Below are 18,246 nucleotides of genomic sequence, written 5' to 3'. Positions count from 1 at the left end.
GAATGAATAAATGAATGAGGCTTCATATCTATTCCAGCCTTACTTTAAAATTGCTGTTGTCTACTCAAGTGCTGGCACTTTAAACTTAATTTTATTTGAAATCCCGAAGAATGGGAGAAATATTTGTAATTCATATATCTGATAAGTGGCGTATATCTAGATTATATAATGAATCTTTAAAACTAAACGATAAAAAATTTAATTAAAAAGTGGGCAACGGATTGAATAGATACTTCTCCAAAGAAGAAATAGAATGGCCAGAAAACACATGAAAAGTTGATCAACATCATTGGCTATTGGGGAACTGCAGCTAAAAACTATAGTGAGCTCCTACGTCACCTGTGATGTGGATGGTGATACTACAGAAGATAATCAGTTAGGAGTGTTAGTGAGGTGATAGGAACGTAAAACAGGGTAGCCATTTCGGGAAACAGTCTAACAGTTTCTCAAAATGTTAAACAGAATTTTCGTATTACCCAGAAATTCAATTCCTGGGTAATGTCCAAGAGAAACAAAAACTTCTATTCACTCAAAAACTTGTACACAAATGTTCCTAGCAAGATTATTCGTAATAGCTAAAAGGTGGAAACGACCCCAAAGCCGTGAACTGATGAGCAGATAAACAAGGGGTGGGATACCCATACAGGAGAATATTGTTCAGCAATAGAAAGGAATGAGGTGCTGGCACATGCTACAACATGGGTGAATGTTAAAACTAATGCGACATGACATAAGCCAGTTGCAAAAGACTACACGTTATTTGATTGATTATTATCTAACGTGTGAATAGGCCAATATTAGAGACGGAAATTAGCCTGCTGCCTGCCTGAGGCTAGCCGTACACCTTAAATGGGTGAATTTTAAAGTATGTGAATTATATCTCAAGAAAGCTGTCTTCAAATTGGTCTTAGGAAACAATTAAGTTTATGAACAAGCCATGCTATACGATTGATAAAAAAAAAAAAAATGATAAAAAAAAAAATCCAGTGCTGCTAAAACAAAAATCAAAAAAGCCCATATAGTCTTTCCGCCTCTGGAACAAGAGCATAAAAGCCTCCGAGCCGTGCGAAGGGCTCTCGGGCACTGGCGGTCTGTGTCCCTGAGCTCTGGGCATGGTCGTGGTCGCCTGGGTTTCGCTTTAGCCGTATCTGCGGGAGCATCGCGGCTTGCCCTTCAGCAATCACAGGCCAGCCCGTTTGGGACAGGCCTCCCTCTGCGTGTTCCTCCCAACTGGAAAAATGCTGATTCTTCAGTCCTGTCCTTTCAATTCCAGATTCATGTATTTTTCTGCTGCTTCGAAGGACTTAAAAAACAAATAAGCGTTTGGTAAACATTAATCCAGCACTTACTGTGTACTATACCCTATATTAAGCACCAAACCGAGGTGCAAAGGTGAGGATTCTGTTAACCTTTTGGTTTCCATGCTGCCCTTGTTGGGAACCTGGTACAGCCTTAGTGATTCCTTTTCACACAATGGAAATTCTTTATCATTCCTTCATCCTCTACTAATGCTGCCCCATGCTCTGACTATAAGCTCACAGCAGCTTTTTAAAATGTGTTTAAAGCATTTCGAAATTATTGTTTAAAAGGATCATTGACATTCTTAAGGAAACAAACATTACCTTTACTAGGTAAGCTGTGCGTGATAAGGCTAATTACTCTTTCATGAGGAAATTAGTAAACGCCTCTAAATAGTACACTAAACTGCTCACAGGAAGGCCAGACTCTATAGCACTTGAAAGATGATGTTGCTGAAACATACACTGGACTCGTTACCATGTCTGGGCCAACCTGCCTCAGCTTAAAAAAAAAAAAACATGCTATAAGAATGAAGCGAATGATTCAAAACAAATCAGATCTCATAGTCACAAGATTCTAAGTTAAGGCCCCATAAAGGCAAGTGAGATAAAAATGATTCTTGTCCCCAAGCTCTTGGAAAGAAAAATCATTACACACATGCAAATTGCTTTCATCACAGTTTTAATAAATTGCAAGATGAATAATGAACAGGCTATCTTAGTGCAAAATAGAATGACTGTTATGTACTGTGACTTTTTAATAAAGCAACATTTTTTTCCTTTCAGCTGTTACATTTATAAGATTATAGAAATTTAGAGGCAAATAGCATGCCTCTACATATTTATATGTAAATAATAAGCAAAATCAATATGATTAGAATCTAGCTATTAAATAGAGTGAAAAGTTGTGTGAACCATTTAGATGGTAGAAAAAAGGAAAAAGTATGAAAGAAACAACTTTGAGAGATATATTAATTTCACTTTAGGTAGTCAATTCTTAGTTAAGTGTTAATAATTTGGTTTGCATGTGAATAAAACACGAGTGAAGCTAGTTTGGGCCGGAGATGTTATGTTGTGTAATGTTATGTTCTACGAAAACCTATTATATCATGTATTGTTTTTCTTTCTTTCTAGACAGATGAACAAGCCATGCTCGAAGATACACTGGTTGCACTCTTCGATTTAGAAAAGGTTTCTTTTTTCTTTAGACCATCAGAAGAGGAACCATTGGTTGCAAGTAAGTAGTTACAGGTTTCAGAGGGCTTTTCTAGAATTTCTTTGGCATCAAACAACAACATAAGGTAATAATTTGATATTACTGTATTTAATGAGATATTTAATAAGTATAAATTGTCTTATATAAAATATCATACTCAGGCCAAAATAATTAATCATAGCCAATTTGAAATTGATAGAAAGTATATATAATTTAAATCTACAGATAATTCTAAACTTTCATTTTGATCTATTAGTTTGGCTTTGAAAACTGTTTTTGAAGGCGTGCATCAAATTTTGTGCTAGTTGAGTTTTTCTTTCTTTCTTTCTTTTACTGTGGTAAAACATACATACCATAAAATTTATCATTTGACCAATTTTAAGAATGGAATTCGTGGCATTAAGTGCAGTCACAATACTGTGCGGCATTTCCAACATCCATATCCAGAAATTTTCATCCTCCCAAACAGAAACGCCGAACTCATCAAACAATGAGTCGCCATTTCCCCACCTCCAGTGCCTAGTAACTTCTGTTCAACTTTCTGTCTCTGTGACTTTCTACTCTAGGTACCCCACGTAAGTAGGATCATAGAATATTTGTTCTTTCTGTTGCAATTTTCATGTTATATTTTACACACACACACACACACATACATACATAAATATATTGTATATATTTTACATATATATGAAAGGACTGCCCTAATGTTTCTGGCTGTGTGGATAAATTCTGTAGCCTCTAACATTTATAACAATTATATAGCAAAACTGACTGAACTGAGTTTGCACTCCTTGTCTTCAATTGATCAGGTAGAATGTGTTAGCAGGCAATGAAAACAAGGTTTTAGAGCCAAGAAGAAACAGAGTCCTACATTATGCTCACATTGTATAGAATTTAGATCTAAATCAGTTGAGAAAGACGTTATAATTGTTTTATCTGACAATAATTGATAAAATTTATAATTAAATTCTGAAGGAGTAGACATAGTCTACATTGTTTTCCTAACCTAAAAATGAAATGAAAATTATTTCATCTGTGTCAAAATTTAATATGTACAAATGTAATCACAATAACTATCTTGATTCATTTGTTTATCCTGTACAATATCCAAGATTGAAAACCTTTTCCCATCTTGTTCATTATTGTATCTCTGACACACAAGTGCCTAGAACAAAAAGAGGCAATATTTTTTTTGAGGGAAATGAATGAACAAGTATTGGCTAAGTGTATACTCTGCCACAGGCAAAATGGTTTTATGCTTATAAAAGAAGGAAAAAGAAACTGAGTGTGAAGAATGAAGGAGTGAATTTCAACAGAGTATAGTTCTATGTTGTTGCAAAAACTCAAAGAAGTCACTTCATGAATTGAGAATTGAAAAGTATTCCTTTGATTTAGCAATTTGCCATCATGAAACCTAACAAAGACAGTAATTTAGAAGTATTTAATCAGAGAAATAGCAATACCTAGGGTTTAATTTTTATATCTTTTAGTTTCTGCAAGTTATCATCATTTACCATTTCAACATTGTCATAAATAGGTTTAAAATATATCTGTTAATCCAAGAATTCTTTTAGCAGTTTGTTATTTTTCTCTTTGGTTTTTTTGTAAGTGTGAGGCACTATGTATTCTGACAGAAGATGTAATTATGCTTCTTTAGGGCTGGGAAAGAGTCTTATTTATTTTCACATTTCCAATGTCTAGTACAATAAATAGGAACTCAGTAAAGATTCATTTCATCCATGATATGATTTAATCACTTATTCATCAAAAATTTCTTAAATGCCTACTTATGGCCAAACACTATCCTTGCTGTTGGATACAGCAGAGAACTAAACAGACAGATAACCCTCACTGAGCTGATATTCATGTGGGGAGAAGATAATGATAAGCAAGAAGAATGAGTTAATTTGATAATGAATTAGAATATAATAATATGAATGTATGAGAGAAATAGAAAAGAGCAAAGGATGAAAATGAAGGGGCAGGCGAAAGGTTGCAAACGCTTAACAGCTAGTGAGAGAAGCCCCGTTAAGGAGGAGAGCAAAAAACGGAAGGGGTCCTGAGAACGAGGTGTACAGACGCTCAGGAGGGGGCGTTCCAGACCCTTTGCAACAGTAAGAGCAAGGACCGAGGTGGGAGCACGTGTGGCTGTCAGGCTGGCGCGGAGGCCCGCGTGGCTGCACTGGAGGGAGCGAGGAGCAAAGAGGACGACGTGAGAAGGAAGAAGAGACCAGACCGTTGAAGGAACTGTGCCTTTCTCATTCAGCCCCCGAGCGGAGGGATGACACGATCTGGCTTACCTACCAAAGGCTGCCTCGGACCGCCGCGTTGACCGTTCCTGCCAGGGCAGAAGCAGAGAAACCAGTTAGGAAGCTGCACAGTCACCCAGAGAAATGGTGGTGGTGACTTGATCTTGAGGGTAGCTGTGGAGGTGCGGAAAGTGGTTGATTCTGTATTTGCTAAATTATGAATGTGGAGAGAACCGAATTTTATTAAAGTTTCACCTTCACTGACAAATAATGGAGAACAGGAACATGAATGATAATGTTAGGAATACAGGTTATATTTATTCAAGGGAGAAGTTGTCCGGGAAAGTGGATTATTTGATAAAGATAATATTTTCGGACAAATTGTGTGGTCTTCTGTGGGCATGTGTAAAATAGAATATATTTTCATGTACTTGAATAGTGTACGCACACTTTTGCTGAAGGTAGAGAAACTCTATTTTCACAATATAACCTAATATTTTTTAATCTTAAATTTTGCCTGAGAAACTATAAGCTCACAAGCGTACTGTTTTCCATGGTTCAAATATGACATTCCTGATGAATAGCCTGTTAAGCAAGCAAGAGAGGAACCAATATTATAACTTTGATAAAATATTTACTTCTTGCATATCTACCCCGAGAGGTTTAACATTGGCATATTGAAAGATATACTAAATATTGAAGATAATTAAGACCACGCAAGCAATATTAGTATGTAAGTATAGACGAACCTATGACAAACACAAAAACTGTGATATGCGTTTGGCAATACATTTTTATATACCTCCCCGAAGCTTAACCAAAAAAAGGTCCCCAGTGAAAGCTCTGTCCCAATGCTGCACGACGAGATACTCCAAACAAATCAAAGCGGTGATGATAGGGGTATAGTTGTCACTTTAAGTTGATTCAGGAAAGAAGAGAATTATTCAGCACCCAGCGTCATCACGTTTTATTTACGTGATGTAAGAAAACTAGGGCTTTACCATTAACTGCGTGGGATTTGATCTTCTTATGAGCATACGAGCGGAGGAGTCAGATCGCCTAATTAATTTGCGTCACTGTAATGAAAACTAGTTGTCTCTGAGGGAAGGACCGAGTACAGAGGGGTGGACGCCTGAAGACACAGGAGAAGAAAGAGAACACTGGCCTTAAAGTCCAGACTCTTAGTCCACATCCTGGCTTTCATCTCCAAACATGAGAATATTCGCCTTCCCTGATTCAATTAGATAATGTATTTGAAAATCTCTACAGTATATCAGGCTCATGGCCGTACTCAGTAAATATTTGAATCCATCTTCCTCACTTTATTACTTTGCCTTCTTTTTAAAAAGCTATATTTAGCATTACTCAGACTTATTTTTACATTAAAGAATAATGAGATTCTGAAGAAATACGGCAAGCCAAGCAAGTAGAACTCAGATGTCTGAGTTGAAGGTATTCTATTAATCATCCTTAAGAACAGATAACATGCTAAATGCTGAACTAAATTCTAGGGAGATAATGGTGATAAATAATACAAAGTCTCTAATTGGCGTGGGGCTGGAGACTAGCGAGAGTTACAAAGGAACGATTTACGTTGATGGAGAATATAATGATGACAGATTTCCCCCTGTTTAACTGTGATACAGGTCATTTTATAGTATTCATTAGGAAAATTAATACTTCGAGCCTCTACTCTTTCTGTACGGGCCGAGCATTGTGCCTGGAACTGTGGACGCCATGGTGAATAAGACAGACCCGTCCCTGTCTTCGTGGAGCTCACGGCCTAGTTGGGAGACGACAAATTAGGAATCAACGACAAAGACGATTAAGGCCATGATAAATCCTATGCCGAAAATGAGCACTGCACAAAGAGTAAGGGTGAAGTGGACCTTTAAGGGGTCTCCAGGGAAGGTCTCTCAGTAGAAGCAGCCTTTAAGCTGAAATCTGAAGGACAAGACAGAGGGTCCAGGAAGAGGAGTTCCGGCAAAGGGAACAGACAGCTTCGTAGTCAAAGACTTGCTTTGAGACTGACTCCCCATAGTCAAAGACTTGCTTTGAGACTGACTCCCCATCGCATTCCATGACTGGGGGCTGTGTTTAAAGAGATAGGATCTCGCCATTGAAAGGTCTCTCTTGGATGAATCCCTGAGTAGGGCGAAACCAGAGACCCTTTCCTTATGCAATAATGTCCTTGAAGCTTTTAATCATTGTGTAGTTCTAATCATCAAGTTTATTTTTTTACGGTTGATAACCTTCCACAAGTAAAGGGAAGCAGTTTTCAACTCCGCATTATTATGCATTTTTCAGGTGCACCAAATACTTTGAAACGGGTTTCCATTCTTTTATGTAGGACTCTCAGTTTTAAACTTCGTTTTAAATTTAATGTACTTCATAACTTTCAGTCTTTTTCCATTTCTTAATTCTTGGTATAGCATCTTTCTTTCTTCTTTGTTAGTTCTATAATAGGGAGCTGGACTGCTATGATATTCTTTTCCTTTCAATAACATTATTTATTTGGCAACACAGATATTGGCTGCCTTGGTGACAAAGAGTAAAGGGATATAATTTAACAAAAATTAAAATAGATATGAGACATTGTATGAAAAGGGGAACTAGAAGATGCCAATATTTAGTATATAGAAATCTATGGTTTCTTTAGTGCCCATGCATCTTTTTTCTTTACTTTAGAACCAGAAATTTTTTTTTCCCCAATCATTGAAATGTAGTTAATTTCCAACTCTTCAACTGAGATATTTATTTATTCTTCTTCCTAAACCAAAATCTGTCATCTCTCTAAAAAAAAAAAAGGAACAAAAAATAAAATTAGCATCATTAATATATGCATAAAAGAAACTTGTAGATGGTGCGACAATGTCTCTGTTGATATACCGAATTAGATACATTTAATAAGAAATCTGGAATCTGTTATCAATGATATTTAACCTTGAACTCTCCTTCTATACACAGTTTTATTTCAAGAAGCAGGTTAGAAATAATAAATACTGAGTCAAGAACCCGTTATTAAATACCTATTAGATTTTGGGTTTAATTTTTAACTGGTAAATATGACTATTTGGTTAATGTGACTATTCTAGCTTTTGAGAAAGAGTTTACGTTGTCTTTCAATTATGTGAAAAATATCTGTCGTGGATCAGCATCATAAAATGAAGAGGACTTATGATAGCACTGTGATACAGTCCTGCAGCATTTTAGCTTTTTTGAGTTATTTGGGTTTTTTCTTTTTTTGTTTTTTGGTTTTTTTGTTGTTGTTGTTGTTTTTCTTTTTCTTTCTTTTTTTCTTTTTTTCTTTCTTTCTTTTTTTTTGAGTAATTAGATTTAGGATTTGAAAACAGCTAAAAGAATTTGGACAGATGATTTCTGAGGACGTGGGCAGCAGCTGAGGTACTCCATTTCTGATCTGGGGCTTAGGGAATGGAGCTGGCAGAGCCTGTTTTGACGCTGACCAAGGTTGCTCTCTGCTCAGCTGCTTGTTCACTACTTAAGCGGTTCACCCCATGGACTCATTTTGACTAAAATATGAATGAGGCAGAGGCCCTGGGAGGTTGTGATCTCAAACCATGAGGAACTAAACTCTCATTTAGTTAAGCGAGACATCTGGTGTGTCAAAGTGTAACAAAATTTCCCCTTACAGAATTTTGTATACAGTATAGTAATAAATCTGTTGCTTTACCTAGTGAATCTGATTTATATTCTTTCACTGACCAGCACTGTAAGTGTGCCTAACCTAAACTCGATGTACATGGGTACTTTTAAGATATTAGTTTCTAGTAATTTTCAGGATTCTTTCTAAAGGTTAGCAAATATACTGTATAATGTAACCCAACTGTAGGAAGTAACGTAACATTAAATGTCATTTTAGATGTTCCTCTTACATATCAAGTGGAGGGAAGCCGACAAGCCCTGAAGGTTTACTTCTACATTGATACTTACCACTTTGAACAGCTGCCTCAACGGTTGAAAAATGGAGGAGGCTTCAAAATTCATCCTGTTCTCTTTGCACAAGGTAAACTGCTTCCGTTTTTATGCTTTACATACTTAAACTATTCTATCATGATCAGTTTTCAAAAATAAGTTTAATTGCAACCATCATTATTTTTTTATTAATTCAAAAATTCTTGTATAGTATCTAGGTAATGTATTTACTTCTGGGAATGTTTATTAAAGAAAGAATCACACATGGTATAAATATTCATCAAATAAGATTACAGCATTATTTGTAATGGAGAAACAAGACCCAAGTGGTTGAAATACATAAAGATAAATTAATTTGCCTTATACATGATAGTAGGGCCATTACAATTGTATGGTTAAAAATATTTCATGAGATGGAAAAAGGTTAGCAATATATACATGCAGATTACAAAGAATAATTTATATTATAGTTTCAATTATATCATATATATATGTATGCTTACATGTATGTAAAATGTTTTTAATACATTTGCGTGACTAATCATAATTTTTTATTCTGAGCTTTTCTTCATTATGTCAATTTTTGCCAATAAAAATATATTCTTTTGTAAGTAAAAAAAGGTTTTTTGGGCAATGAACAATGAGTGTCAACTGCAGAAGAAATTAAGATTAACATGATTAAGAAGATTTTTGTAGTGAACCAGTTTTTAAGGGAATGTTCTGGATCTTTATTATTATTATTTGGGGTCACAAGTACTACCTTAAAAAGACCAGAAGCCAGATTATTGTTTAGTTTCCTCTAGTCTATGATTTTTTTTTTTTTTAATTCACGCTGTGGTCACAAGATTATAGCAACTTTTCTGAGTGGTATCATAGAGCATTTTATATTTTCTTCTTTGGAATTTTCAAGACCCACATTGGTTTTGCTGTGGAATTTTTATTTTCTAATGAGAAATGAGAAGAGTAGAGGAATAAAATCAACATCTTTAACTGAAGAACAGACAGGCATATGAAATTTAAATTCACTACCAAGTGAAAATTCTGCTTGTACCTCATGCATGTTATTTTAAATCTAAAAGATGGATTGCCTTTCCTCCACCTGTCATCATTTAAAAACAATGACTACCTCTAACAATTCTTCGCAAGAATACACATTTAAGCAGGGGAAAGTTTCAGTGAAGAGAAGATCATAGGAGTTATTAAAAGGTATTTTCATTTTCTTTAGAGGATGGTAGTACGGTCCATAAGGTAATGCAAGATTCTTCTGTAATGACAAGGAATAAAAAAGAAAAAGAAACAGAGCAAAAATAGATGTTTGGAGCTATGTTAGGAGAATAGTTTAGTCTAAAAGATGTTAAAAGCCATCACAGAGACATGGTTTTAAGAAATGGGGAAGGATGCTTGTCTGGAATATTAACTTTTATGGGTTCAACCAGAGCTTATAGTTGTTAAAGCCTGTTCATTTCTTTCTCTTTATTTCTCTTTTTAAAAATTCTGCCTTTTAAATTATTACTGAGATGACAGATGGTATTAAGCATCTTTTCTAAAAAAAATATTATTACATTTGTGACACATCAGCCAGAAATAGCTGAATATTCATAGCCAGCAGCAAATGTGCATAGGAGAAAAATTACTTTGCAAGTAACCTCTATTTTATAATTGTGGCTAAAGGGAATTTAAAAAGAATCCCTAAATATATATTATTTCGGTGAGTACAATATCGTTTTTAAACTGTAATTTAATGAGACGCTACAGCAAACATTAGGTGTTAGTATTCGCATAGCAGTAAAATATGAGAAATGAGTCGAATAAACAATAGTGGAAATACTACAGCAGTTGAGATCACAGATTGGTAAAGACCAAAAAACAGTTTGTCTCTTTAAATCCTGTCCATAAGAAGGTCGTTTATTTAAGGGGCTCGCAGAAGTTCCACTGCATTCTTAAAACTCCCACGCAACTCTCAGTGTTCATTAGCTTGAGGGAAGCACAGAAAATGCAGCCCTAGCTTGAGTCAAGATTACCGTCTGGTAATTGCAAGTGGTGGTAACAGGAGGAGATTCCAAATGGGGTCTATGCTGGGGAGTTGGTTTTTTTTTTTTTTTTTGCAGGGTTTTAGTTTCTCGTGTACCTGTGTACGTGGGTCTTTCCTTGCAAAGAAAAAAATAGAAAAATTAGGCGAGTTTGAAAACTTCCTAGGAAATGCATTAAAGTCGGTCCTCTGAAAGTTGTCTGTGGCGCCAAATGCACCGCCTTCTTCCCAGTTTTCTTGCCTGATCGGACCCTGGACAGAGGAGGGGGCACTCCTTGATGGGGCACCCGGCAGAGAGGGGACCCACTATTATTAGATCAGGAATTCCAGGGGTGGAAGCGAGTAGGGGAATGAATATCGCTAAAGGCCAGAGCCGCAGGGAACAGGACTCTAGGCAGACAAAACAGTGATGCAGAGTTTTAGGATTTTAAGGAACAGCCAGACAGGACAAAACATAACCAAAATGCTAGAAGGCGAAGATCACGCTAAAGCCGTCTCTATATGTACTTCCTACAGGTCAGGGAATTAATTCCGTCGAGATTCTCAACCCCTTAGTGAGATAAAGCAAGTATATAAACAGGGCAAAAACGGGAATACGAGGAAGACAGATACTCAGGGTCATTTCCTCCACCCGCTCCCACTGGCTGGTCTTCACACCGGCTCGCGGTGTTTCTTCATACTGGCTGCGTATTAATCATCTTGTGTGTAGAGGGAGGTTTAGAAGATACCCACACTTAGTCCCACTCCACACCAATTTGGTCAGAATCTCTGGGAGGCGGGACCCAAATACAAGTACATTTTAGAAGCTTTCTGGGTGATTCTAGCACCCACTGGGAATGAGAAAGCACAGGTCCGTGTGGATTATGCAATGTCATGCAATTATACAGTCAAGAATTGCTGAATTGGATTCTGGGGACCTCGGGTGTGGAGGTGGAGCCTTTTTGCTTCTGTCCTGGAGGTCATTAGAATGCCAGCTACCCCTAGAGGCTAAAAGCTGAAGAAGCCCTGGAGAGCTAACAGCCAAGGGACGTGCTCCGGCAATCAAAGCAGCGGGGCCACGAGCCTGTCATTTTGAAAGGGGATCTGAGCGAGTGACTCTCAGAGCATCCACCATCGTCCACAGCTCACACCCTCAGGTCCATTCCCGGGGTCAGAATGTAGGCGAAACACATTAACAAGACGAGCTACAGCGCTTGTTGCTACAGATGGTCTTGGGCTGCAGTAGAGTCTCAGTTCTCTCTTCTGCTATGCATTTAGCAGATTAGCCTTTCTCTCCACCTTTACCTCTGCTGATCACCTTGGCATGACTAAGACCTTCATCTCTGAGAGGCCTGATCCCCTGGTCACTATTCCTTGAAGGCCAGGGTTGGTGTAGTTGTCCATTCACCATCAAATGAGCCAGAGAATCCCAACAGGGACCTGAGTGGATCCCCTGGGTGCCATACATGCTCTTTGTCCATTAGCCGTGCCAAGATGGTGATTGCATTCCTTGGCTGCTGGTGCCTTGGGCACAAGGAGCCCCAGGAGTCCAGATGGCGGCCATAGCTTATATTTTAGTGGGACTGCTGCTTTGTCTACTAGGGAAAGTGTGTGCCCTTTTGGGGCCAAGAACTTTTAAATCTACAGAGCCAGAGTTTCGGGGTGGGAAGCACACATTTCCCAGGCGAGGCACTAAAACTGTGTTAGTTTCCCAGGGCCCCCTCCACCCCCAGCAAATGACCCCAAATCAAATTGCTAAAACAATAGGAATTTGTTCTATCAGAGTTTTGGAGGCTAGAAGTCTGAAATCAAGAAACTCGCAGAATGAAAATTGAGAAAACTAGATAAGAAAATGCTAAGGAGATGTCAAACTTTGAAGTTTGGACATGCTTATATATTTAACCTCCTTTTCTGAGAATAGAAATTTAATTTAGTAAAACATCATTCCATTTTCTTCTTTATATAACAAGAAATAACCAAGCTATTCACCTAAAATAGAGAATGTGGTTCTCTTTCCTCTTCTCTGCCATACAGAGTTTACTTTTTAAATATAGAACTGATCTTTTTTTTGTTCAATTCCCCACAACCCCATTCAGGCGCCATAAAATTTTGCTAAGACTCTTGGCAAAAAAAAAAAAATAGACGTTTTTCCCTTTTTAAAAGAACATTTTATATAATTGTGAATTTTAACTTTTGTTAATTTAGAAATGTCAAGAAATGTAATGAAAATGTCAATATGTTTGATATTGTAACAAACTTTTAGAGCAGGACTGGACATTTTGGTCAAACTTGAGCCATCAAAACTTTTATAGAAATTAGATTCCAGGTATTTTTTTATTCTCGCCCACCTCCTACCCTTAGATTCCCCCTGGCCCCTTCCTAGTTCTCCTTCCGGTCTTTCTGGCCTTAAACCACACACTGAAGTGTATTGGCCTGGCTCCTCCTCTCAGCTCCCCCAACTTCCTCTTTGACTAAGCGTGCTCGTGTACACTCTGTATCTTGGGGAAACTAGATAATGCCTGTAGGGCACTGGGCATGTTGCCTAGAGCATAAAACACAAATGATAAGAGCAGTCATGGGCCCTCTTAATACTCTAATTTAACTTAATTCTTTTCCAAGAACCATAATTAGTAGCTACTCTTATTGTCCATTTCACAAATGAGGACCCTGAGGATCTCAGATATTAATTAACATGCCCAAGGTCACATGACTACTGAGGAGTGGAAGTCATGGCCTCACTCCAGTTCAGGGGCGTTCATTATTAGCTTTACAACTAGTCAGAGGAATCCACATGGAAGTGTGACGATTAGTAGACCGAATCCTCTTGGAATATTTGCTTTTCACAAATAAACATCCTGTTAACGGAAGTGAACGCGACATGTATCTGAGGACTGTTTCATCAGGAAGACTTCCTTTAATTTCTTGTGTGTGTTCGGGACCAGAACCTTACTGAATTAGAGCGAATATTCTAATTAATGCAGACATCATAAGGAATAAACAAATTAACAATCCCTGAAATAAGCCCACAAATTTGATTTCCTGTACTGAAGTAAATATAGTGAGCTTCCTCTCTAATTTTCCAAAATGCTTTTCTCAATTATAAGCCAATCCTTCCGTTTTTTAAAATTTCAAATTTAACAATATTCTAAAACTTTTGTTGTTTCTTCGATGCTCTAGAAATCTGACTATGGTTTGGAAAATCTGGCACAGCTAAAATTAGCAGCGACTTTCCTATTTTTGCCCCCCAAAATAAGTTTCTGTCAATTATTAGATTTTGAAATTATCGTATTTAGCGATTTTGAAAGAAGATTGGCTTTTTAAAATCAATTTTGAAATAGTGTGCTGAAAATTGAGGCTCTTTAGTCATAATGATTTCAAGGAAAAAGAATTTACAATGAATCAAATTAATTCCAAATTGGACCCATTGCCATTCCTGTTGCTGGCAGCTTCTCCCTGGGAAGTCTCGTCCTTCAAGACACTTCCGTGTGTTTTATGTCCTCTCCAAAAGGTCCGAAATGCCACCACATGAAGTTAAAAGGAAAAAGAAACACTTAACCAAAAATACTAGTAAAAAGAGAAATTTATATTATTGAAAGACCCAAAATTCATGGGAGTTACATATATATGTTTATGCTTGTTTATTTTTAACTAAACTAACCTTTGGGGTAGAGGTAATACTCTAAGATTTCACTTTACCTATGCTTCTTATTTATTACATTAATATTTCATAATTTAATTGCAGCTACAAGAGAATGTGAATATATGTGGAGAGCATATTCACATTCATATACATTAAAACAATTTTAATGTTTTTACTTTTATGTATGTTAATACACAGTTCTGCCTCTCATACAAATGTATGTACATATGTAATATATGTATGTATATGTGTATATATACGCATACTTTGTGCATTTATATATTAATAATATATATGAATTTTGAATTTAGCCTAGCAAAGGATATATGCAAAATGTTTTAAAAATAAAAGATAGTTTAAATTAGAAATTACCTTTGCCTACTTAACAGATAGTGATCAGATGTTTAATAATTATTATGAGAGCAGAAGAATGATTTTCATTCATTTTTGGTTTGGTTAAAAATAGTTTCTTGCACATGTGGTCATATTTGATGATGTTTAATGCATTTACTAATAATCGATAAGATTATACTAAATGTGGAGAAATCGAGTTATAAAATCACATGAAAAGTATATTTACTTGTTTACACAGCACTGGAAAGCATGGAAGGTTATTATTATCGAGACAATGTTTCAGTGGAAGAATTTCAAGCCCAAATAAATGCCGCCTCATTGGAAAAGGTCAAACAATACAACCAGAAACTCAGGTACCTAATTGTTTCATTTTTTAAAAAAGTAAGTTTCGTATTTTTACAGGAGCCTCTAGTTTTTGACATTCATTATAGTAAATGATTAATCATATTTATTTTGATATAAAGCCTTCTATTTAGGGTTCAATATTTCATATTTTCTAATGGGTACACTTTTTCCAAATAAAGTAGAAAAAAGTGTTTGAAAATTTTCATTCTATTGTTTTAACTTCTGATGAAGATAGAGATTAAATACGTAGTAGGCTGCTTCCAGGGGAAAAAGCCATTGATGCTATGTAGTGGTGCCCCTGTGAGGGTCAGCGGATTAGGGGTAAAATAGTTTTCTTTACCTACATTGAATAGCTGGAACCCTCACACGGAGAGAAGAATGTGTTTAACATGGCAGATATGACAAGATGTACTTGGTATTGAAAAAATACCTACTTTCAGATACATATGATGTTAATGTTTTTATTTTGCTGGGCTTTTTTTTCTTTTTCCTCTAAAAATAATGTTGCTGGTGCAATGAGCAATGGCAGAGAAAATTAACCACAATAAATGGAAAGGAAATGTGTTATGATTCAGAAGCTTTAATTTTCAACAAATTATTGACATATGTATCTCTGTCTTATAAATTACTCTGCTAACAGATTACCTTTTAAAATTGCTAACAGATTACGGCTTTTCTTGTAAATAGAAAATATTTTTGTCTACTCGAGCCTTAATAACTCAAAAATGTGTGTGTGTGTGTGTGTGTGTGTGTGTGTGTGTGTGTGTGTATTTGCTTTTGTCCACAGTGGGGCTAAACTGTGAAGATAATGAATTTCTAAAATTCCTGACACAGGAGGGTGGTTATAACCAATGGGTAGGCTTTCTTTCATTAGGAATGCTTTGTTTCCCTATCCCTGCCTCACACAAACCTGTCCCTTTTCCTAGATTTTTTTAGTTATTTCATTGTTTTATCATCCTATGAAGCTCTAGCCTCAAAGCCCCAGTATCTTTTTGATCTCTCAGTTTCTCTTCCTCTTAAAATGTAGTTGGAGATCCTGAAGATTCTGACTAAAACGTCTCCTAGGCTGCCCCGATTTCATTACCTTGTCTAGATCACTATAACTTTCACAGAAAAAAAAAAAAAAAGAGAGAGAGATTATTTTAAAGTCTTAAATAACATGTCTACTGACTAAGAAAACCTAACTTAAGAAGCTAAAGTTCAATCTTGTGAAAACCTCTCAGTTAAGTCCTGTATTCACGACAGAGAAGTTTTACCTTCATAACCGATAAAATATGTTCTTAGATTATTTTTCAGATCAGGGTACAGAATTAAAGCATTCATGTAGAACGTGAGGGCCCTGCGAACACACCCCCAGAGTCCAAGTTTGAGAAAATACTTCTAGACCGTTACCGTGGCATCTTCACTAACCCGTCCCTAAGTTCCGGTGTCGTTTCGTCTACTCAGAATTTTGCTTCCAGACAATTTTAAACCAATGTCTTACCGTGTCCTTCTCTTGCACAAAGGATCCGGTGATTTTTGGTGCCCCCCAAAGGAGTCACAAGCTCCTTAGCATGGCAGTCAAGGTCATTCAGGACTTGCCCGCAGTTTCTCTCCTCGGCCTTCGTACCGGCCACGTTGAACGCCCCTCGTTTCTGATCGTGGTCTGTACTCTTCCTTCTTCCTTCATGTCTTACCCTCCACTTAGCATCTGCTTTCTCTGTCTCCAACCGTTTATAAAACTACTATTCGTGCGATTCAGCGTCCAGCGCTAGTATAGTTTCCTTCATAAAACTGTTTTCTTTTATTTATTTTTATTATTTTTTTACGGTGACATTGGTTAATGAAATCCAGTAAATTTCAGCTGTATGTTTTCTTTTATTATCGGGTGAGGATGAGACCTGGGTGTCAGATTTTTTTAGAAGTCCCCCAGGAGATTCTAGAACTGAAAAACCAATTCCCTAGTTTCAGGAGTTCTCAAAGGGTGACCTCCAGACCAGCAGCATCAGTATCGTTGGTAAATTTGTTAAAAATCTCATGGGTGGGCCCGGCAGTCTGTGTTGTAACAAGCCTTCCCGGTGAATCTCAGGCATACTCAAATTTCAGAACCATGGCCGTAGGCTAGGTGGATGTCAGATCTCTCTGCCAGTCTTTCTTTTTACTTTATTTATAGCTATTACGGAATCCAGTGTTTCTTCCTGATGGTACAGTTATGTGTACAGATTTCTCATCTTCTTTATTGTACTATAAGCTCTTTGAGATGAGGGATAAGTATATCTTGGTGGTTCCCACTGTGTTTATCAAAATATTTTGTGTAAGAACCTCTCCATAAATGTACGTTGAGCTGCATTAGCTGGTTTAGGCGTAACTAGCAGAGAGGCGAGATGTGGCCTAGAATTCATACGTGAGTTTTATATATATAATGTATATTCATATGCAACGAATCCGTGACAAGATGTTTAAGGTTCTTAAAAAAAAAAAAAAGAAAGAACAAGTGTATAATTGCATGCTATCCTCTTCACATAAGAAAACATTTTAGTGTGCCTCTCCAGGAAAAAGCATTTTTAAAGTACAGACTCGGTGTAAGTCAGTCTCCCTTGTCAGTAATTACCTGCTATGCACCTTATTTGCTGTTAGATTTTCGTTGCACAGGAAGACAATTTCCTTCCTCTTGACTTACAATTGTGCCTTCCCTTCCTGCTCATTTCTTCCTTAATTCTTCCTTTTACTTTGTAGCCACGAATACAACAAAGTTACTTTTGGGCAATCTCTTTTTGATTTTCGGAGCCGCAGACCAATGCTGAGCATTTCTTTAAAGGGGTTCTCACCGTCCAGCTTGCAAGTAGCCCTCAGATATCACTAGTTCCTCGTAGCCCGTGAGCCTATTTAACACTTTTGTTGAAAACCATTTCATCCTGCATGTTAAATTTGTTTATTTACTAATAAGACCTCAGAAAAGGCCCCCCCTTTTTTGTTTTTTACAACAAACAAACATAAGTAAATAAGCTATTAGAAAGCAAGTTTCTGAAGTCAAACTCAAACGGGTATGTGAAAATAATGTGTTGGCTTATATAACAGGTATATCCAGGGGGCGAGGCTGCTTCAGGCACAGCTGGATCCAGGAGTATGGTTCGTCAGGATACTCTATCCTATCTATCTATCCTCCCTCTCTCTCTCTCTCTCTCTCTCTCTCTCTCTCTCTCTCTCTCTCACCTATCATCATC

At 36.9% G+C, this 18,246-nt stretch overlaps 1 protein-coding gene across 1 annotated transcript in view; it reads left to right on the top strand.

Annotated features, from left to right (window-relative positions):
- Positions 1-18,246, top strand: part of PREX2 (phosphatidylinositol-3,4,5-trisphosphate dependent Rac exchange factor 2) — a 221,736-nt gene that overhangs the window by 156,280 nt on the left and 47,210 nt on the right. The window contains exons 33-35 of the mRNA XM_016152975.2: positions 2,433-2,535; positions 8,644-8,787; positions 14,937-15,051. Of these exons, the coding sequence (XP_016008461.2) occupies positions 2,433-2,535; positions 8,644-8,787; positions 14,937-15,051 (362 nt within the window). The remainder of the gene's footprint in view (positions 1-2,432; positions 2,536-8,643; positions 8,788-14,936; positions 15,052-18,246) is intronic.

Source organism: Rousettus aegyptiacus, unplaced genomic scaffold (genome assembly GCF_014176215.1).
Source record: "Rousettus aegyptiacus isolate mRouAeg1 unplaced genomic scaffold, mRouAeg1.p scaffold_m13_p_15, whole genome shotgun sequence".
Classification (NCBI taxonomy): domain Eukaryota; kingdom Metazoa; phylum Chordata; class Mammalia; order Chiroptera; family Pteropodidae; genus Rousettus; species Rousettus aegyptiacus.
Note: the sequence above shows the minus strand (reverse complement) of the source record. Positions and strands in the feature narration are given on the sequence as shown.